This window comes from Mauremys reevesii, unplaced genomic scaffold, assembly GCF_016161935.1.
Source record: "Mauremys reevesii isolate NIE-2019 unplaced genomic scaffold, ASM1616193v1 Contig38, whole genome shotgun sequence".
NCBI classification, from domain to species: domain Eukaryota; kingdom Metazoa; phylum Chordata; order Testudines; family Geoemydidae; genus Mauremys; species Mauremys reevesii.
The window spans coordinates 236,639-258,815 of NW_024100849.1; the positions used below are offsets into that span (position 1 = coordinate 236,639).

At 53.6% G+C, this 22,177-nt stretch overlaps 1 protein-coding gene across 3 annotated transcripts in view; it reads right to left on the reverse strand.

Moving 5' to 3' along the window:
* Nucleotides 1-16,087, reverse strand: part of LOC120393924 (C-type lectin domain family 4 member F-like) — an 83,273-nt gene extending 67,186 nt beyond the window's left edge. For 2 of the 3 annotated variants that reach the window (XM_039518382.1, XM_039518383.1), the window contains exons 1-4: nt 15,890-16,087; nt 13,939-14,055; nt 8,191-8,298; nt 6,566-6,706 (exon numbers count right to left, since the gene is read on the reverse strand). In XM_039518382.1, coding sequence (XP_039374316.1) covers nt 6,566-6,706; nt 8,191-8,298; nt 13,939-14,055; nt 15,890-15,950 — 427 coding nt within the window. In that variant the 5' untranslated portion in view covers nt 15,951-16,087. The remainder of the gene's footprint in view (nt 1-6,565; nt 6,707-8,190; nt 8,299-13,938; nt 14,056-15,889) is intronic. The other variant, XM_039518381.1, reaches the window with a different exon arrangement.
* Between the last annotated feature and the right edge of the window lie 6,090 nt (nt 16,088-22,177).

The following is a 22,177-nucleotide window of genomic DNA, read 5'->3' on the forward strand; positions in this document are numbered from 1 at the left end:
TGTTTTCTCAGGCCGAAAGGCTGCTGGAAATGTATAAGAAGCCTGGGACACGATCCTTCTTCATCTCAGATCTGCTTTGGGTTTCAAGAGGGGGAAACCTTAAGCCATAAGGATTGAGATCCCCAGTCATTGACTAGAGCCACCCTGAATATGGAAATTGGACTATAACCTATGGACTATTTCTAAAAGGACTTTTGGCAACTACAAGCTCATCTCTGCTGTGTATCTGAACCTCAAGAATTGAATTCAAGTCTGTCTGTAGATTAATCTTTTAACCAACACTCTCTCTCTTTTCTTTTTTAAATAAATTTTAGCTTAGTTAATAAGAATTGGCTATAGCGTGTATTTTGGGTAAGCTCTAAGTTATAATTGGACCTGGGTATGTGGCTGATCCTTTGGGATTGGAAGAACCTTTTCTTTTATATGATGAAGTAAGATTCTCGGGAATCATCATCATATCTGACAGGTGTGTCTGGACGGAGGCCTGAGGCTGGGCACTTTAAGGGAACTGCGTGGTTTGGACTTCTAAGTGACCAGTGAGGTACTGTAGAAGCTGTTTTGTGCTGGTTGGTAAATCTAAGTATTGGAATAACCACCAGCATTTGGGGTTTGTCTGCCCCGTTTGGTTTGCAGTTCACCCTGATTGAGTGACCTCAGCTGGCTCCCACGGGCAGCACCGTCACAAGGCCGAACGGTTTTGTGTGTCTCAGGACTCGCACCTGACCTCTGTCTCCTCCCAGGTGGAACAGGTGAGTGCAGGAAGCTCCTAGGGGCTTGGATAATGGGTCAGTGCCTTGTTTCATACCAGAAGGAGGTGGCAGGTGGCAGGTGAGGTTGCAAATCTGTGACATGGCTTGTGGCAAACCATTGGAGAGGATGCCAAGCTTTGAAACCTGACCCAAAGGATTCACCCATCAGTTTAAAAGCAGAGATGGGCCGAGGAACAGAGCCAGAGTCTGGGGTGCTGGGGGAGGGGGATTTGGGGTCAGGCTCATTTCTGATTTCCCCTACTTCCAATGTAGCATTTCCAGCAAACCCAATGGCCTTTCCCAGTGACGACCCACTTTGATCTCTCTCCCCAGTCCGAGGGCTCAGGCAGTGGTGGATTGTCCAATGGGCTGACGGGGCCTGTGCCCCGGGGCTCTGGAAAAATGGGTTCCCCACCCCCAGCAGAAATCCACCATGGGACGGCAGAAGACCGTAGCCCCGGCAGAAGTACCGGGCAGGCAGGTGGGGTGGGAGAAGCCCCAGTGGCCCAACCCCACTCCCCAGCAGAAGCACCAGGCAGCAGGGGAAGCCCCACCACCTGGCTCCCACGCTGCGGCCCTGGAACTGGAGAAGCGCTCGCTCCCTGTGAGGCCTCAGGGCTGGGGGAGCTCTTACTCCCTGCTGCGGCCCGAGGACCGTGGCGAAGGTACAGAGCTTCTCCGGTCTTGGGGCCACTGTGCGGGGTTGGCCAGAAAGGAGAAAACGGTTGTGGGGCCGCAGTCAGGGTTGCCAGGTGTCCAGTTTCTGACCAGAACACCCAGTTGCAAAGGGACCCTGGTGGCTCCGGTCAGCACCACTGACTGGGCGGTTAAAAGTCCGGTTGGCGCAGAGTTGGCAGGCTCCGTACCTGGCTCCACGCGGTTCCTGGGAAGCGGCCATCATGTCCCTCCAGATCCTAGGCCTAGGGGAAGCCATGGAGGATCCATGCACTGCCCTCACCCTGAGCGCCAGCTCCGCAGCACCCATTGGCTGGGAACAAAGGCCAATGGGAGCAGGGGTGCTGACAGTCATTGAACCAAACGGCAAACCCTGTACATAATGGAAGCCACTTGAAGTCAGGGGGTGATGCAGCACCCCCCCCCACACACACACACCTCTAGGTCCAGCACCTTTGAATGGGAGCTGCGGTGGCGGGGCCTCTGGGTGGGGGCAGCATGCATAGCCCCCTGGCTGCGCCTCTGCCTAGGAGCCAAAAGGACATGCTGGCCACTTCCTGGGAGCCGCCTGAGGTGAGTACCACAGGGAGCCTGCACCCCGCACTCCCTCACATGCTCCAACACCCCGCCCCAGCCCTGATCCCACTCCCGCATCCAAACTCCTGTCTGGAGCTCGCCCTCCACCCCTTCCCACCCCCCTGCCTCATCCCTGATCCCCTCCCACATTCCGAACTCCTCAGCCCCATCCTGGAGCACCCTCCTGCACCCCGAAACCCTCATCCCCGGCCCAACCCCAGAGTCCCAGCCAGAGCCCTCACCCGCTCCCTCACCCTGGCCCCTACCCCAGCTTTCAGACCCTCCTGCACTCCGAACCCCTCAGCATATGTTTGTATCTCTGGTGTTCAGTACCTTTTAGGTACGTATCTTCTTGCGGCATCAGCCCTTTCCTTGCCGGCTCCTGCGAGCAGGGCCTGCCTCTGGCTCACAGCTTAACTCCGCTTTATGTGAGCAGAGTCTTGATCCTTCCTTTAGTTCAGGCTTTAGGCCTCATACCGGGCCTCTGATGCAAGAGTTTATGTTCCAGGGCCTCATCTTACTACAGTTTCTACCTGGGTGCAGTAGAATCTACTTTCTAGCACAGAAAGTCCCTCAAAATACAACCCATTTCCAATTTAATTCCTGGCCCTTTTTGGAAACTAGCCCTCCCCCCTCCCCCCATGTCCCAAAGAAAGGCAATTATTGCTGCTGCTCTGAGCAAATCCTCAAGAAACATTCCAAGGAACGCAGGAGACTCCCTCTGCTGTCAAGACACAGTCATAACCGCTTTGGAACTGGGCCAGTTCTTTGAAAACGTACGTACCTGAGACGCAAATCAGAGCCTAAGAGTAGAAACCCAGTTCCGTTCTCCCCCATCTAACTACCGCCGGCGGTTAGGGTTGCAACCTGTAGAAGTGTGTTATGATATTGCAACATAAAAAAAAAAATGGGGATGCTGTTAATGGCCTTCGGTCTATTCACCTAGTTTATGGGCAGTGTTAGAGGGCTTTCCCTCCACCCGCCCACTTCCCTGGTTCTTGTCACGCAGACAGCAAGCGGCAAAAGACCAGAAGTCCGAAGTGCAGACAGTGCGATGTTTATTGGGGTCAATGTCCAGCAAACTTGATTCCAGTTTCCCTGCCTACTTCCTGTTCGACCCCAGTTTATATAGTAATATTCTCAGCTATACCTTAACCAATCATTTTACTGAAATCTATCTAACCAATCCTAACATATTAGAACATAATTCTCTAACCAATTATATCCCACTACCCTAATTAACTGACACCTACCAAAATTAATTACACAGCAGAGAGAAACAGTTAGAGAACCAGACAGATTAACAATAGGAAAGTGGGGGGCCAAAAAAATAAAACACAGAGAAATGAGGGTTTCACAACCATTGATAAGTGATCTCTTGCCAGACAGGCTGCTGTCAAACTGAGCTCCTCACCAGCGGGTGGCTGGGAAATATTCTAGCTTGGAAATTAAGGCGCTTTGTGAGGTGCTGGGACCTGCATGTCACAGCCCAGCTGGTCCATGGGCCTGCTTACAAATCCACCTGAAAGGCAGAGTGCAGTTGGCATCATTCCACAAATTCCGGTTGATTGGATGGATGTGAACACAGTCTTCTCTGCCTCGAATCCCCTCATGCCAGTTGTCTGGCTGATCGTGCACCCAGAACCTACGGATCAGAGTGTTAATGTCTCAGTGGAGAACCACAGCCAATTCCTGAGCTCAGTTCTGCTCTGTGGACTCTGTTGCTGGCAGGGCACCAAGACACCCAGCAATGACGCGGTGAAGCGATGCACCCCCCGGCCACCCCTCAGAGTTCTCCACAGCTCTTGTGGCCATGGTAACGAAGGGCTTCTGACAGCCGGGGGTAGCACCTGCCCTGCGCCTGACAGGCCAGCAAAGAGCCAAAGTCAGTGTGTGGCTCCAAATGCTGAGCAGCAGCAACTCGGATCTCAGTGCCCAGAACCAGAGCAGGTGGCACAGCACGTCCCAGGCACCCCCGGGATGGGAACGCAGGAACGGGAAGAGAGGGAAGCGGGGGCCAGTCATTAACTTCTCCCTGGCCCTGCTTATGGGCCCCGCCCACAGCCCCCTGAGGTCACTGCACCGACTGCAGCTGGCTCCGGCCATGCCCCCGGCCCCACAGCCTCCCCGTGCCCAGCCTGACCGAGGGGAGAGCGCAGCGCAATCCCAAGGAGAGCGGGAACCTGCCGCTCACTCCAGACTCCCCTGGCTGCACTGAGTCGACTTGGGGCCAGATCCTCAGCTGGTGTAAATCCCTGTGGTTCATTCAAGTCAATGCCGAGTTACCCAGGGGAGGCTCTGGCCTGGGTCTCAGTGGGCACTGAACACACACTCCGTGTTGAGGCTCCTGCTCTAAGCAAAGGGGCATTAGTAGAAATTCCTGAGAGGATTCACTGCTGTCGTGGCAGCGCCCGGGGGCCTCCCTCAGGATTGGGCCCACTGTACCAGGTGCTGCATAGACACCAGGGGCCATACAGATGCTGCCCGAAAGAGCTTGTGACCAATCGTGTAATAAATAATCACGTCTCTCAAGCTTTACTCACCCCCTGCTTGCGTCTGCTCTGTATTCTGTGCCGTCCACCCAGCGCCAGCTGCCTTCTGTCTACCGGTCGGTGAGTCCAATCCAGTGATCTTGTCCCTGGGTCTCGTTGGAGAGAAACTCCTGCACAACACAGTTTGCAGCATGTGCAGGTCACCCAAGAGAGGCTGCAGGATGCAGCCGCAGCTGCCTGGGCTGAACAGATTTTGGGGGAGAGGAAAGGGCGTCTGGTGGTGTGAGCAGGGCACTGGGCAGCGGGAGACGCGGTGTCCTGCCCCCAACGCTGACAGTGACTAGCTGGGAGACCCTGAGGGAGCCCTGGAGCAGCTCTGTGTCTGCGTCTGCATCTGTATCTGCCTGGGGCTAACAGCAGGGACCTGTCTCAGAACACTCCCCCCACGGCCCCCTCAGAGCTGGGCTGCGGCAGGTACTGACGGGCACCTCAGAGTTCACACCAGCCCCCTGCCCTTGCAGGAGGCAAAGCTCGGAGCAGAGAACTGGGTGCAAAGTCTGGCCCTGCCGGAGGGTGGGATTTTCCTCCTCCGAACGTGCCGCAGAGGCCTGGGGCGAGGGCTGCAGTGGGCACGTGGGGAGAGAGGATTCTCTGAGAGGTGCATGGCCCCTTGCACACAAGCCTTCCAGATACAGGCTTCTAGATTGTCCAGCAGGAGCTCAGGCCTGGGGAGAGGGATCAAAGGGGTCCTCACTGGGAAAGGCCATTGGGTTTGCAGGAAATGCTACATTGGAAGTAGGGAAAATCAGAAATGAGCCTGACCCCAAATCCCCCTCCCCCGGCACCCCAGACTCTGGGAAGTCCAGATCCTGGCTCTGTTCCTCTGCCCCATCTCTACTGATGAGTGAATCCCTTGAGTCAGGTACCAAGGCTTGGCATCCTCTCCGATGGTTTCCAACATCAGCTGCCACCTTCTACCTCCTTCTGGTGTGAAACAAGGCACTTACCCATTATCCAAGCCCCTAGGAGCTTCCTGCACTCACCTGTTCCACCTGGGAGGAGACAGAGGTCAGGTGCGAGTCCTGAGACACACAGAACCGCTCGGCCTCATCCCACGACTTCCTTTCGTGTGAAAAGTAATAGAGGTTCCCACCGTAAAACCTCCAGCCCCTGGGGAGCTTTGTCAGCATGTCACCTAGGAGCAGAGACTGAGGTGAGACGCCCGGGCTAAAGTCACAGGGACACATGCAGGGAGCTCAGGGTTTCTAGTGCTGCATTTTCCCTGCCCTTCAGCTGCCCCCAGCCCAGGGAGCTTCTGAATCCTGATTCTCCAGCATCACAATAAGTATCTTTCATGGCCACATGATGGATCCCACAGAGCGCTGCAGAAAGCAGACACCATGAGGTCACTCTCCAGGCAGTGAAATGCAGCTGCATCTGGGCTGGAGCATGGGCGCTGGTCCCAGTGCAGAGCAGCACGGCTGTAATGGGAAAGGGGAGAATCACTGTTCAGCTGAGCTGGGAGGGAGAATTCAGGTGGGGTGAATGTAGCTGCCCAAAGTGGAACATCCCCTGGTTCTGCATCAAATATTTTCAGTGATGAAGGTCTCGGGTCATTTCAGGGCCGCCCAGAGGATTCAGGGGACCTGGGGTCTTTGGTGGCGGGGGTCCCCCATCGCCGAATTACTGCCGAAGACCCGGAGCAGAAGAAGCCCCACTTGCCCCCACCCCACCCCCAGGCGGCCCGGGGTCTTTTGCACTTTGGCATCTCCCCCAACACCCCTGCAGGGGGCACTGGCTCAGGGATGGTTCTGAAAGCTACGCCCCATATGCTGAAATCTAAGAAGAGCTGATAGCTGGGTGCTCCCATTAGGCTAACGAGGCCTAGGGTGTAATTTAACTCCACACCAATCACCACGGTGTGGGCACAGGTTCAGCCACCGGTGATTTTTAATGGAAGAGAACTCGGTGCTGGAGAAAGTTGCTGCGTTGTCAGCCTGGGAGCCTGAAATCCTCCGTTCATCCTCAGCACCAGCAGAAACGGCACCAGCCAGCACTGCAGCTAGTACTTACTGCAGCGACCTTGCACTGCTGCTCGCGCTGCACTGGCGTTGTCCAGCCGGATCTGGATTTCTCCATACGCTGCACTGACGTTACCCAGCTGGGCTTTCAGCAGCCGGACTCCTGCCTGCGCTTCATCCAATAGCTGCAGAGCTAGTAGAAAGTCACAGCGACGTCAGTGGAGATGCAGAACACTTGATTATCAGCACGTGCAGTAGAGCAGCACCTGCCGGCCCCTGTGTGCCAGGCGCTGTACGGACAGGAGGGGACAGTCCCTGCTCTCAACAGCTCACAGCCAAAATAGACGCGAGGTGGGAGAAATAAAGGCTGATTTTCCTGCTGGGGAACTGAGGTGCAGGGAGAGGTGCCCAAGATCACACAGGAAGTTTGCAGCAGAGCTGGGAATTGACCCCAGCTCTCCTGAATTCTAGCCCTGTGCCCCCAATCTCCCCAGCCTCCTCTTACCAATCGCTCCCCCCTTGTGAGCTGTGAGCGGGTCCCCTGCAGCATGGGGCAGAGCTGGGGCTGCAAGAACATTCATGGCCCCGAGCCCTGGCCCCGGGCTCCAGGCCGGGATTTTGAACAGCCCAGCGTTCAGGCGAGTTCTGTGCCGGGGTTTAGTTCAGGCCCATTTTCTGACTGGACGCTGAATAACCTGATCCATGGACGGGTTTGTATGTGCAGCCCTGTGCCAGACAGACAGACCGTTGTGAGACGTGGCCACAAGGGGGCGCTCTGCCTCCAGCAATGGGACTGTGGCAGGTACCCAAATTATTGGAGCTGCACAGGGAGGGCTCCGGGACTGGGGGGCAAATGGAGACCCACGAGTGCAGCTCCACTGACGTCCTGCTTACACCAGGGTCTGAATTCGGCCCCTGTGTGTCTCATGAGCTGCATCCGTCTTTCCCGCCAATGCAACCCTGACAATACAGGGGCCAAGGTGAAAACTATGGAGCGAAGGGAGCAAGAGTGAAAGGACGGAAGATGGTGACCACTAGGCATCCTGCGCAGGAGCATGGGGCAGATGCAGCCAGTCTGCCACTGCCAGGAAGGGAGCTAGGAGCAGGGGTGAAAGTAACTTACAGGACTTACCGGTACTGATTTACCAGGGGCTCCCAGCTGAAGAGGTGGCTGGGAGCCCCCTGGGGCTCTGGCTACCGGGGGAAACCCTGAGCTTTGCGGGGCTGCGCACGAATTTAAAGACCCTATTGCTCCTGCCCCTTAGGGGATCCCCGAGCCCTTTAAATCCTGGCCCCAGCGCAGCCCCCGGGAGTCGCAGTCGTGGGCAGTCCAGAGTCCTTTCAATCACCGCCGTGGAAGCTGGTGCAGTTCAGCACGGTGTACTGGCTCTTGCCGATACGCCGGACCGGACCGGAGCGGCTTACTTTCACCTCTGGCTAGGAGGGAACCTGGAGCAGCCACCCCTCCCTGGGAACAGAGCCTCCGCTGGCAGAGGAAGATGCAGAGCAGCAGCTCGTTAGATGGGGGACGGGACCACCTGGCAGGGAAGTGTATGGAGGGGAGCAGGAGGATGCCAGGCACCCACCATCCCTGTAGGCAGGAGAGTGCTCAGCATCCAGGCCAAGGGAGGGGAACTGACCCACCCTGATGCCTAAGACCCTCGTCCTGCGACTTACTGTCTGATCCCTTTGCTGACGCGTCCGAGGCGTTGTCAGGCTGCAGAGAGACTTGGAGCTTCTGCATCGCTTCTTCAACCGCTTGCAGCTTGCTCTGTGCCCGGAGATCTAGAAATCACACGTCTGCAGGTCAGCGACTGAACCGAACTGCGGCTGGATACCAGCCACACGCAGAGAAGGAACATGCTTCGAGCGCGAGGCTGTTCTCTATGACATCTTTTATTTTAATCTTGGACAGCTTCCCTCCCGAGGAGGGACACCGGCACAGCCAAGGCCCCGTTCGGGGCTCTCTCCTAGTGTATGTTACACCGTCTTAACGTAGGGCGTCAGCTCCTTGGAGAAGAGAGCTACAAACTCCAGCAGAGCCGACTGAGAGTAAATCTCAGGAACAGATGCCGCGGGAGGTTGTGGAAGTTCTTTCAGGGGAGGTTTTCAAAAGGAGGCTGGAGCCGTCTGTCTGGGATGGGTCAGACACAACAAATCCTGCATCTTGGCAGGGGTTAGACTAGATGCCCCTGCGGTCCCTTCTCACCCGATGGTTCTGGGATTCTATGGCCTCATTTTCCTGTGTGTTTGTGCAGCACCTAGCGCTATGGAAAGCAGGACCTGGGTGCAGCTTCTGAGCACTATGGCCGGCCAAGTGCCGATCCTGACAGCTCCACTCCTGGTGTGTCTCAGGGGCCTGTCTGCTAACTGGAGGCCCAGACCCTTAGAAGTGTTCAGGCCTCAAACTCCCAGTGATTTCAATGGAAACCAGGAGCCCAAATGCCTCTGAGGATCTGGGCTTGCAAGGCTAATGGCCAGCTGCTCAGATGGTGTCAATCTGACTTCAGAGGAGCTACTTCGATTTACATCTGTTCCTAAAAATCAGCCTTTCACTCCCTTAGCGCTGCAGGGCCAACACAGCGATGCCCCAGGGAGCCAGCTTCTCTTCCAGCTTGTGCACCATCAACAGACTTGTGATCTAGCTGCTGCCTGTGGACATAGGCGGCAGGTTTGTATAATTTTTGGTGGGGCCCAAAATGGTGGTGCCCCCCCGCTCCCGCCCTGTAAGCCGATATAAAATGAAGCTACAACGCGTCAGTGCCACAAGATTACAAGGGTCAATTAAAAGTGGAAAGTCAGAAGCAGCACTTGCCTACTTCAATATACAGTATTATATTTTGTTGCATCTGTTGTGATGAAGTGGGAATGTTCTTAATATTTTCTCTGAATACTGTGTGGGTGCCTCAGTTTCCCCTGCAAGATGCCAACTGAAGGTGTTGGGGACAAAGAGATCAGGTGGCCTCCTTGTCCAGAAGAGACACAGAGGCCAGAGGAGGGAGTGTCAGTTTGGAGCTGGCTGGGGAAATTGGGAGAGACCCAGAACTTGGTTCTGGGCTCCCCACCCCCCAAGATGGACCTGACAGAGGGGTTCTGTTTTCTGTACCAACAAGCTCTGTTTAAACTGTGTTCCCGTCATCTAATAAACCTTCTGTTTTACTGTCTGGCTGAGAGTCACATCTGACTGCGGAGTTGGGGTGCAGCGACCTCTGGTTGCCCCAGGACCAGCCTGGGCAGACTCACTTTGGAAAGTGCATGACGTGGAAGGGCATGCTGAATGCTCTGAGGTCAGACCCAAGAAGGTGTAAGCTTCTTGCCCTGGAGACAGTATGCTCCGAGAGAGGAGGCTCCCCCAGAGTCCTGACTGGCTTTGTATGGAGATGTTCCAAAGCATCACAGCATCCCCTTCCACACCGTGCACTTCCCAGAAGTCCGCACAGGCACTGACACTCCCTCCTCCGGCCTTTGTCTCTTTTCCAGGCATTAGGAGGCCACCTGATCTCTCTGTTCTCCAACACCTTCAGTTGGCACCTTGCAGGGGAAACTGATTTGGGAGAAATGAAGTAAAAGCTGCCCAAACCGAGCTTGAGCACTCCTGAATTTTGAGGTGTTCAAATCTGGAAGGCAGGTGCTGGGGGTGGGAGAGGGCTGTGGGGTCCATGGGGGAGTATGGCAGCAACTGTCTGGAGCTGCATGGAGCCAGATATGCTGGTCTGAGTGGCACAGTAAGCGGTTTGGGGGTTGGAGAAGAGGTAGGGAGTTCCGGGGGGCAGTCAAGGGACAAGGAGCAGGGAGAGTTGGATGGGGCAGAGGTTCGAAGGGGCAGTCAGGGGACAGGCAGCAGTTGGATAGGCATGGGATTCTAAGAGGTTTATCAGGGGACAGGTAGGGGGTGCGGTCCTGGGGGGTAAGTTGGGTGGGGTCTCAGGAGGGGGCCGTTGGGGACAAGGAGAAGGGAGGCTTAGATAGGGGCTGAGGTCCCAAGGGGCAGTTAGGGGCAGGGGTCTTGGGAGGGGGTAATCGGAGAACAAGGACCAGTGGGGCGTAGATAGGGGGTGGAGGTTCTGGGGGGGCAGTTGAGGCAGGGGTCTGGGGAGGGGGCAATCAGCGGACAGAGGCTGGGATTCAAAGGGCTCTGGGCTGCTGGCAGGCGCGGGGATCCCAGAGCCCTTTAAATACCAGCCGGGGCGGGAATCAGAGGGCTGCGGCGGGGAGCCCAGAACCCTTTAAATCTCAGCCGCGGCTGGGATTTAAAGGGCTCTGGACTGCCTCCAACCGCGGGGAGCGCAGAGCCTTTTAAATCCCAGCCGCAGCCGGGAATCAGAGGGCTCTGGGCTTCCCGCTGCGGCGGGGAGCCCAGAGCCCTTTAAATCTCAGCCGCGGCTGGGAATTAAAAGGCTCTGGGCTGCCTGCAACTGTGAGGAAGCCCAGAGCCGTTTAACCCCCAGCCGCGGCCGGGAATCAGAGGGCTCTGGGCTGCCTGCAACCGCGGGGAGCCCAGAGCCTTTTAAATCCCAGCCGCGGCTGGGAATCAGAGGGCTTTGTGCTCCCTGCGCGGTGGGCAGCCCAGAGCCAGTTATAAACCAGCCGCCGCCGGGAATCAGAGGGCTCTGGGCTCCCCGCCGCGGCAGGCAGCCCAGAGCCCTCTGATTCCCTGCCGTGGCTGGGATTTAAAAGGCTCTGGGCTGCCGGCAGCGCACAGCAGGGGAGAAACCTAGCTCCAAATATTGATGGAGCAGAGCCCCTGTCTGTGAATATTCCTGGGGCTAAAGCCCCAGGAGCCCATATAAGTCGGCGCCCATGCCTGTGGAATCTTTCCCACAATCCATCGTACGTCTCTGGCTCCTTTCACTGCAGTATCTGAGCACCTCACAGTCTTTAATATATTATTTAATGTCGCACAACACCCCTGTGAAGTAGGGAAGTCTCCTTCCCCCGTTTTACAGGTGGAGAACTGAGGCAGAGACAGGTCTCATAGACCTTACAGCCAGAAGGGCCCATCATGATCATAATCTGACCTCCTGCAGGCCACAGAACCTCACCCACCCACTCCTGTAATAGTCCCATAACCTTTGGCTGAGTTACTGAAGTCCTCAAACCATGATCTAAAGACTTCAAGTTACAGAGAATCCACCATTTACACTAGTTCAAACCTGCAAGTGACCCGTGCCCCAGGCTGCAAAAAACCTCAGGGTCTCTGCCAATCTGATTTGGGGGAAAATTCCTTCCTGACCCCATTGAAAGGTGCATCAGGACCCTGTTAAATGGGAGACTACAACTGATCATGCTCAAAGGTGAACTGTCAGGCTGGAGGGAGGTTACTAGTGGAGTTCCTCAGGGACTGGTCTTTGGACAAATCTTATTTAATGTTTTCATTAAAGACCTTGGCACAAAAAGGGGAGTGCGCTAATGAATTCTGCACATGACACAAAGTTGGGAGGTATTGCCAGCATGGAGGAGAACCGGAATATCATACGAATAGAGCTGGACGACCTTGAAATCTGGAGTAGTAGAAATGGGATGAAATTCAGTAGTGCAAAGTGCAAGGTCATTCACATAGGGATTAACAGCAATATTAATTCCCATCTTCTCCAAATTGACTAATAATTTCCCTTGTGGAACTGTATCCAATGTCACTGAAATCCAGAGAGATGAGATCTACTGCATTTCCTTTCTCTAAAAGATGAGTTATCTTCTCAAAGAAAGGGAAGGCTGGTCTGGCATGATGTACCTTTTGTAAAACCATGTCATATTTTATCCTTATTACCCTGAACCTCTATGCCCCTAATTATTTTCTCCTTCCAAATTTGTTTGAAGACCTAGCATACAATTGAGGTCAAATTAGTCATAGGGTCTGACCCCTGAGTTTATGGATTCACTAAAAATCCTTGCTGGTGGGCTTGCAAATTCACATGCCAGTTCCTTTAATATTCTTGGATGGAGATTATCCAGGCCCCCCAGTTTGGTCCTATTAAGCTGTTTGAGTTTGACTTCCACCTCAGGTGTGGTAATTTCTACTTCCTTATCGTTCCCATTAGCCAGCCTGCCACTAGCCCAAAACTCCCAATTCCCTTGAATAAGATCGGAGGTAAAATATTTGTTTAGGCATTTGCCCATGCCTAGATTATCTTCAATCTCCACACACCCTCCGTGTCGAGCAGTCCCTTTTTGCTTATATGTTTATAGAACCCTTTACTGTTGGTTTTAATTCCCTTTGCAAGGTCCAGCTCTGCTTGGCTCTTGCAGTTCTCACTTTTCCCTGCACTTTCTGACCTCCGGGTGGTGGCTTTTCTTCCTGATCCATCCAATCTTCCATTCCTTGTAGGATTTCTGCTGTCTCCTAATCACCTGTGTGAGACACTTGTTCATCCAGCCTGGTCCGCAACCCTTCCCTAGGAAGGTTTTCCCCTTGCGTAGGATGCAGGCATCAGAGAGCTTCTGCAACTTGGACTGAAAGTAATTACAAGCCATTCTCCAGCCTTCCTCCCATTCCTTCTGCATGAAACTCCTCTTGTCTGTTGCTCTCCCATGCGATCTACTGCAAGTCATCCTCTGTCCTCCCGGGGCTCCGAACTCTGGATATGTACATTGACTCTTCCCCTCTTCTTGTAGGACTAGCTGCTCTTCTCTTCTCCCTGCCCTCCCACCTTCTGCTACTCCCTGCTGCAGCCTTCTTCACTTTCCAACTCAGCAAACCTGTTCCTGAGCTCTACTTCTCCTTAACTAGCTGGTCTTTTCCTCTGCCCGGTTCTCATCATCACGTTTCCACTGGCCACTTTACTCACCCAGCAGTCTCCCCTCCGCGTTCTCCAGTCCAGCTTGGATCTGCCAGTCTTGAGTTTTCCCTTCAGCCTCCTCTCGCCTTCCCTCCATCATTCGCTCGAATCCCCTTCAAAACTCAACCATAGTTTCCACCTGCATCTCCAAACCTCGGCTCTTCACTTCCATCGGCTCTATCAGGCAGCGCTTCATACAAACAAGCTCTTTTCAGGTACCTGCTCCAGGAACATGTACATCCCGCAGCTTCCACATCTGGTCATCTTCACTGTCTCTTCCATTGCTTGGGTCACTACCACTGCTGTCTCTGTGTCTGTCACACCCTTACTGCCTAAGCGCCTGCCAAGGAGAAAGGAAACCCCACCGAACACAAAAACAGAACGCCACCCCCCAAAAAAACTCTCCTTACAATCGCGCACGCTAACTTGACCATCGTTAGCATTAGAAGGTTTGTGCTAGTATCAAACCAGTAGGGCAAGATCTCCTTTTGAACTCTCTGGAGTAGGAGATTTATTTGGAGGGACAGACTGGAAACGTGGCCAATATTCTGCTGAAATGTGGAGGTGCCCCCTCCAACCCCCCCAGTCGAGCCAGTTGGCCTGTATGGAAGTTGGCAAATGTTGGGCTTGGAGCTGCAGTTGAACTTACAGAGAAGCGTCACAGCAATGAGGGACGTGGCCAGGGCCAGACCCAGGAGGAGAAGGACAGGAATGACGATGCCCCCCGCCCTGTGCCGCCAAGGGACCGATGTCTCGGGAGGGTTTCCTTGAAGGAGAAGAAGAAACATATCCATGGAAAGTTACAGCTCAAATGCCACTGACCGAGGAAACTCCACCACCCAAATCCAATACCTGCTCAGCCTCCTAGTCCCTGACTGTGGTTAACAGCAACAGCGGAATGAGGCCAAATAAGGTCAGAACCGACCAGAACTCGAATGTGAAAAGCGACCCTCCCTAAATCAGGAGTGACTCTAGTGCCAGGCAGGCGTCCTGTGAGAGAGATCTGGGAGCAGGATTTCCCCCCTGCGTAAGCATTTCTTGAGAGGGAAGTTTAGGGGTTGTGCAGTCCATGCCCAAAGGAGTATTTTTAAGTGAGAAAAGGAACCTGAAACAACTTATGAAATATGAACTCAACGAGGCAGTGAAATGAGGGGAAATGATTCTTTGCAGGAGAAAAGTGGGGCTGACAGCAGCCGTGTGCTCAGAAGGGCCTTTCTACAGCATCCCTGTCTGATAACCCATCCCCAGGATGCTGGGCTCCCCTCTGCAAGGCAGCCAAGGGGCGAATCACAGGGCAAAGCCCTAAGACTGTGTCTCCCCTGCACATTAAAGGGAGAAGATTAGAGCTGCATTCGAGCCAGGATCTATGTGTGGACAGAAGTAAGTGTGCTCGGTGTGCTCTGAATTTGGTCTCCCCAAGGTGAATGGCAGCTGCTTGGAGACGCAAGACTGTCGGATTCTCCTCTCCCTGAAAGTCTCAGCCTGCCACACCCCCTCCCTGTCTGATCTGGGCCTCAGCCATTAGCTCGCGCTGCTTCCCCATGGGGTGTGGTTCCTGGAACCAGCAGACAACACTCAGGAGCCCAGATAATCCCCTTACATTGCAGAAGTGGCTTATCTCACACTAACCAAAGGGTGAAGCTGCCTCTCACTAATGTACTGAGTTTACAGTTCTCAGCCTTTCCTGAAACAGATTCTGGGAGGAGCTTCTCTGTCACCCAGTGCAGGCTACATTCCCCTTGTGTTTTCCTTTGTCGCTGCAGAGAGCCTAGCTGAGCTCGGTGCGGAGCTGCAGCTGCCTACAGCCGCACCCTTCACTTCTGTCAGCCCCGTCTCCCTGCCTGTCTCCTGACCCTTCCTGGGCGTCTTTCATGTGTTCAAATCCAGAACAGCTGCCACACGGCACCTGGATTGCACTGAAGCCAAAGGGGATAAACAACCCCCGGAGCAGGCCCCTGTTCAGCTGACACCTGCACAACGAAACATAAGAACATAAGAACGGCCAGACTGGGTCAGACCAAAGGTCCATCCAGCCCAGTGTCCTGTCTGCCAACAGTGGCCAGTGCCAGGTGCCCCAGAGGAAATGAACAGAACAGGGAATCATCAAGTGATCCACCCCCTGTTGCCCATTCCCAGCTTCTGGCAAACAGAGGCTGGGGACACCATCCCTGCACATCCTAGCTAATAGCCATTGATGGACCTGTCCCCCATGAACTTCTCTAGGTCTTTTTTGAACCCAGCTAGAACCCCTGGGAGAGGCTGATGGTGGCAGTGAGCTGGAGAGGGGGAGCCTGGCTGGCTTTTATGGCCAGCCCATGGCACTGCGCTGCCCGGCAGGAGGCTGGGATGCTGTGCAGGGACTCCCATCTCTCCCCTGTGCCCTTCTCCCGTTGGGGACTGGCAGGGGAGAGAACGCACTGGGAAGCACTGACCGAGCACCCTCGCCCACTGCCCGTGGTGCTGTCTGGCCAGCACAAGGCTGAGCTCTGGGTTCGTGGTCAGTGGAGCAAGCGATCGCTGCCCAGGACGCTCTGCAGAGACCACAAAGCCAAGGAGAGGCCAGCGGGAGTCCAGGGTCCGGTGCAGCCTCTTGTGCTTACCTTTGGGCTGGGGAGCAGCTTCCGTCATTGGCATGTTCGCATAGATATTGTCCCTGGCCATTGTCCTGCCTTCGCGCTGAGCCGAGCCCCTGATGACTGGCCTGTGGGTCCTTTCAGCAGCCTGCTGGGTTAGAGCCTCCCTCTGACAGCAGCCCTGGCCCAGAAATTGAAATGGGAAGTGGTGCCTGGTGGTGAGAGCCACCCTGTCGCCAGCTGGGCCATGTGTGGTCAGCGCTAGTGGTGGAAGCGAGAGTTCAGCCAATGGGCTAGAGCTGGGTCCAGCGTCGGCAGCATCCAGGAAATGGGCCCAGGGTCAGAAGCCAAATGGCAGAGCCAGGGTGGGGGGCACAGAGGCAGAGCCCGGGATCAGTACCAGCGAGACAGACACCCAAGCCAGAAGTGGGGGGCCAAGCAGTGAGTGAGGCAGGGGCAGGGCTGGGCATCAAACCGGACGTCTGAAGCCGACGGGGAGCAGGGGCTGGAGCAGAGCAGGAGCAGGGCCTGGACGCCAGCCGGAGCAGGGACTGGACGAAGAGGAAGCACAGCTGCAGCAGCAAGATCCACATTGAGCAGCCACTGATCTCAGCTAGGTGCCAGGCTTCTAAGCAGGCTGGTGAGAGTCGGCCAGCAGCTGTCCCCGCCGGCCCGGTCCCTGACAAGACCTGGCAATAGGGACTCCCGGTTTCTATTCCTTGCTCTGCTCCTGACTCACTGGGAGACCGTGGGCAAGTTACCTGGCCTGTCTGTGCCTCAGTTTCCCCCCCATTTACCATTCTAAGGAAATAGGTGGGGGGATCGGGGGGATCAGGGCTTTGGTAAGGGCCTACAGAGCCTTTCAGCTCAAGGCAGATGGGTAAAAGCCAACCAAAGTTGCCACGTCTCACGAGATAAATATGCGACCCTTCCCTTCAAAAACAAGCCCAACCCAAGCAGGTCGGTCAGAGGTGACATGAGCTGCCCCGGGGCTGGCCAGCCGCCCCCGGGTTCCTGGTCCCAACTTCCACCCCCAGCCAGTGTCCCCTGTTGTTCTCCTCCGACACCCCTGAACCCCCGCCCTCTCGGGAACCCTGCGGGGGGGGGCAGGGAGGTGAGCTGAGGAAGGGCAGTGTGGAAGCAGGGAAAGCTTCAATAAGGATTTGAAGGGGATTTTAATGCATGTTAGTCAGTTAGCAAGAGTCAGGCCATACTGTAACCCTAATGACGTGAGACTTGTAGGAGCAAAGATAGTGCGAAGCGACAGGACAAGAACTGTGTACAAAGTTATTACGACCTTGCAATCGCTAACCAAAATGCAGGCTTGCTTTTTCTTAGGACTGAGACAAATAAGATAAGCCTTTCTGCTATGTATAAACAAAATGTAGTTGTTGCTTTTTACTGTCTGTATTATTGCTAGAAATTGTCTGTAACAAAGGTATAAAGGCTTGCTGTGATTGTTTACCAGTTGAGAGACCTGTCCGAGACTGGGGTGACCCTGTGTCCTATGGCACTCTCTCCCTCCATTGTAATTACTGGAGAAATAATAAAGTATTTGATTTTGCTGCACTCAAACAAAAAGCGAGAACTGAGTTTTTCTTCGACAGCAGGAAGCAGGGGGAGGAAGGATGGGGGTGGAGGGGAGAGATGGTTGGAGGGGATGTACGGGGAAAGGTGATTGGATAGGGAAGGAGGGGAAGAAAGTGTGGGGGTGGATGGGGAAGGAGGGTAGTGGAGAGGTGGTTGTTTGAGGAAGGAGCGGGGGCGTGGAGGAGAGATGGGTGGATGGGGAAGGAGGAAGAGTTGAGGGGAGGTGGGTGGATGAGGATGGAGGTGGGGAGGAGTGGACGAGAGAGGCAGCTGGATGGGGGAAAGAGGTGAGAGGGAAGCGGATGACAGCGCTCTGTTTGCAGTGCCTGGCCATAGGTGCTGGATCTAGGGGGGCTGCCGCACCCCCTGGCTGGAGGCGGTTTCCATCACATGCAGGGTTACAGTTCGGTTCAGTGGCTCTCAGCACCCCACTATTCACATTGTTCCAGCCCCCTGGGCCCAGCCTTTCATGGCCCCCTCTTGCAGGTGGGGCTCTGGTGAGAACGTAAAGGCATCATCCCCGTGCGCGGCGCGTGCGGTTGGCTGTCGGAGGTCGTGCAGCGGAGGGGCTGGGCCTGGGGCAGCCTGGGCCCTCTCCCCTCCTGGGATACCCCCAGCTCCACCCAGCCATGGCATCCTGCTCTGGGTCCTGGCCCACTTGTGTTGTGGGGCCTCCAGCATCATCCCGCTGAAGCACGGTGAGGGGCAGGCTGGGGGCAGTGTGGGGCCAGGCCTGTGTCCTGCTCCTTGCCTCCGGACCATGTCCCCCCCTCCCCCCTGACCGTGGCACCCTGGGCAGTCACCCACATCGCCCGCCCCGAAGGCCGGCCCTATCCTGGGGCATCCACGACTGTCCAAATCTGCATCTTTTTCCTACGTGTGACCATCCACGGGTGGGAGTTCTGCTGTCCAAAGAGACAGACCCTGCTCACTGCTCCGGCGGTAACATGGGATGAGAGGGGGCACGTGTGCAATCAAAGGTTAGCGTGTTACACAAGCACTCCTGGTGAGTACGAGCAGCACTGGTACAAGCAGCCAACTGGGCACATGCCCAGCGATACACAAACGTTGGTGGCTGAACGCCGACATGACTTTGTAGCGTAGACACGGCCTCGGTCGCCATCTCTGGGGCTGTACAGGAAGTTTCCAGGAAGGAGAAGCAGCCTTGCAGGTTCCACATTCACCGGGAGCGGAGCCGGTCAGAGCTCAGGGGGAAGGTTACAAACATGGGAGCTAGAGACAGTCCTGGGGGCCTGGTGACTGATCCATGTGGGACCAAGGGCTGTGTCTGCTGTGAAGGCTGCATCCCAGTTCCTGAACCACCTTGGAAACAGGCTCCTGATTCCCCATCTCACTGAACAACAAGGAGATGCTTGTCTGTTAGCTGTGGGACCGGAACAGCTGCTGGCTGGACGGAGCTTTGGACTGGTGTTTGCTGAGGAGATTCTGAGGTGCTGGGTGGGGACGGGGAGGCCGCCATTCTCCTCAGGCCCTGGAGAGTCCACAGGGGGGACACATACATTTGGAGTCTCCCCCCCTCCCACAGAGACTGGGACATGATCAGTGTGAGGACAGAGGGGAATACTCGGAAGATGTGGCCCAAACACCACAAGTGAGTGTTGTGGTGTTACCTTGCACTGAAATACATGTAACAGCAACAGCACCGGGAGTGTTACCGGCAGATTTACTACTGAACTGCGCTGCTGAAGGCACTGAAAAGTGTCCTGTATACTGTCTGCGAGGGGCTGTGTGTGTGTTAAACGTTCGCTCACTAAGAAATTGTCTGGGACTCTCTGAGCTGACTGGCAGCTGTCGTTAACCCCTACAGGCAGGGGCTGGCACCGTAGCTCTGAGCTTCAACTCTGTGCAAAACTTTTCTTTTTTGAATTCCTGAAAAGACAGAGCTCAGGCCTGTGCTTCAGCAGGGAGTTGTGCTGAGGGGCAGGGAAGGGGGTGTCACAGTTACACATAATTCTGCCTCCGCCTCCCCCAGCCCATTGCATCTCTGTGCATTGCTCCAGCATCACCTCTGGTCCAGGATGGCCTGACTCCTGGCAGCAGCTTCCCCCTCACCTACCAGGTGGGTGGTGTCAGGGGTGGGCTGGCCTTTTAGGGGATTTGGGTTCAGCCCCATCAGTATGCAGTCAGCCCCCACCCTAGGTGATGAGTGTGGGACGCTGGCTGGATCCGCCATCGCGTGATGGTAACCTGGGGTAGGGTCAAGGCTGCTTGTAAAATGGAGCCTGGTGTATCACAGAGGGGAGACAAGAGGCTCCGAAAGACATAGGGGCTGGTGGGTGAGGCCAAGAGTCTTGCAAGGGGCTGGTAGAGCTCCCTCACTCAGGGAGAGCTGGTGCCTGGTGCCCTGATAGAAGGGTAAAGGGCAGAAAGAGACTAGTGCAGGATCCAGAGGGGATCGAGGGTCAGGGAGGCATCAGGGAGCAGCTTTCCCCACAGCAGCCACAGGGAAAGGCCAGGCTGGAGCAACCTGAGTGAGGGCCAGGAGCCAGCCCTTAAGGCCTTGTCATCACTGTTCTTACAGTGAGGAAATTTGTCCAGAGATTTAATCTCAGTCTGGTGTGCTGGAGTTTGAACCCATCGCCCCTCTTCCTGCCATCTGCAGCAAAAGAGAACAGTAGTATATGGCTGGATAGTATTCATCACCTTGTATTTTTGACAGGTTTCCATGCCCTCTTTAGCGCTTATGTCCAGCCCTCCGTTCCCATTCATTATTTTATATGTTTGAATAGGGTTATGTTGCGTGCTTGTGCTTTGATACATTTAGTTGATTGTTTAGAGAAAAAGATTGAAAGAATGGAGTGGGAGAACTTAAAGAAAAATAAAGATTTTTGTTTTTAAAAGGTTATGTCGGAAAAAAACTTAGTTCTCACTTTTTGGTTGGGTGCAGCAGAGTCAGATACTTTATTTTATCTTTACAATTGTATCGAGGGAGGGAGTGCCATAGGACACAGGGTTGCCCCAGTTCCAGGCAGGTCTCTCCACAGGTAAACAATTACAGCAGCATTTATACTTTTTGTTACATACAATAATAAGCAACAGCTGCATTTTGTTTATACGTAGACCATCTCGATATCTTAGTTTTCTCACTTCTATTTAGGCGCCAGTCTACATTCCTCATTATCAACACAAGGTCACAACAACGTCTCACACAGTTTTTTCCCACTCGCCTCACACAATCCTCGCTTCTATGAATCTCGCATTAGTAGGGTTACAGCTAGCCTGACTCTTGCTAACAGAGACTGTCATGCATTGAAATCCCCTTCGAATCTCTGTCAGTTCTTTCTCTACTTCCACAGTTAGTTTGAAAGAATAGAGGAAAGTAATTAAAGAAAAACAATTTTTGGTTAGGTTTATTAAGGAGAGGTGTTTTTAAAGGACTAGTTTGACATGTTATTAAAGAATAAATCATTTTGAGATAAATTTATAAGATATTAAATATAAAGGTAGGTTAAGAAAAGAGCATTTAAAAAGAGTTAAATAAAAAAAATATAAAGGAAACTGTTTAGTAAGCACATGGTAAAAATATAAAGGTTAAAATATTAAACATACGGGTAGGTTAAGAAAAAAGCATTTCAAAATATTAAATAAAGGAGAAAAATATAAAGACAAATTTAAAGAACACATGGCAAAAAAAGGAATTTTATAAAGTGGAGACTGGTAACCACATGGTAAAAATATAAAGGGAGGTTAATAGAAAAGCATTTTCAATATTTTAACACAAGGATAGGTTAAGAGAAGAGCATTTAAAAAGAGTTACATAAAAGAGAAACATAAAGATCGGTTAAAAGAGAGAACAGGGCAGGAAAAGGGAATAGAAGGCCCCTCTGCAAGGGGCAAAGATAGGCAGCACGTGGTTGAGGCAGAGAGAGAGAGAGATCTTACCCATGCGGCTGTCCCTGGGGAAAGAGGCAGCTCCCAAGGCTCACAACCCCTCAGGCTACTTATCTCCACCTTTGGGTCAGACCAATCAGATGCTGTTCTACAGCTGCGTCATAGAATACATTTTCCTGAAACAATCCTATAGTCCCAAGAGTTTTAAACAATAGCCATCACTCTCCCCTCCCCTCATTACCTGCATCACCTTTAACAGCCTTATGGTTATTAAAAAAACCAGACCCCAAGCATATTTCCCGCCATGTAGCCCTTTTACACAGGTGCTTTAATAAAGGTTAAAACCATAAGCCCTTAGTAACAAACAGTTTTAAAAAGTTTTTCCGCTGTGTTTTAGACTAACATTGGTTATTTTTAGTGAGGACAATTTGAAGCTGCAGCAAAGCCCCTGTTAGCAAAAACAGCGTCTGTGAGTCAGTGGATCAGAGATAAGAAGGCTGCTTCTTCCCCCACTTTTTAACAAAAGCAAGAAAAAGTGATATTAAGTTTTGTTAGGAATAATCACTTGAAAAGAGAAGCCTATATGAAGGAATAACCCTTTATTTAGCACTTTCGCATGTGATTTAATAAATCTGAAGCAGCAGCAAAAACAGCATCTGGGAGCCAGTGGATCCGAGAGAAGAAGATTGCGTCTTCCCCCACTTTTTTAACAAATAGAAGTGAAAGATATATTAAGTCTTGTAAAGGAATAAACTCTTTAAAAGACAAGTCTATATGAAGACACGTCCTTTATTTAGCACTTTTGAATATGCATTTCAATAAACAGTGAGCATGCAGAAACATCCCAGTGTTAAAAACACAGAGAACCTGTTT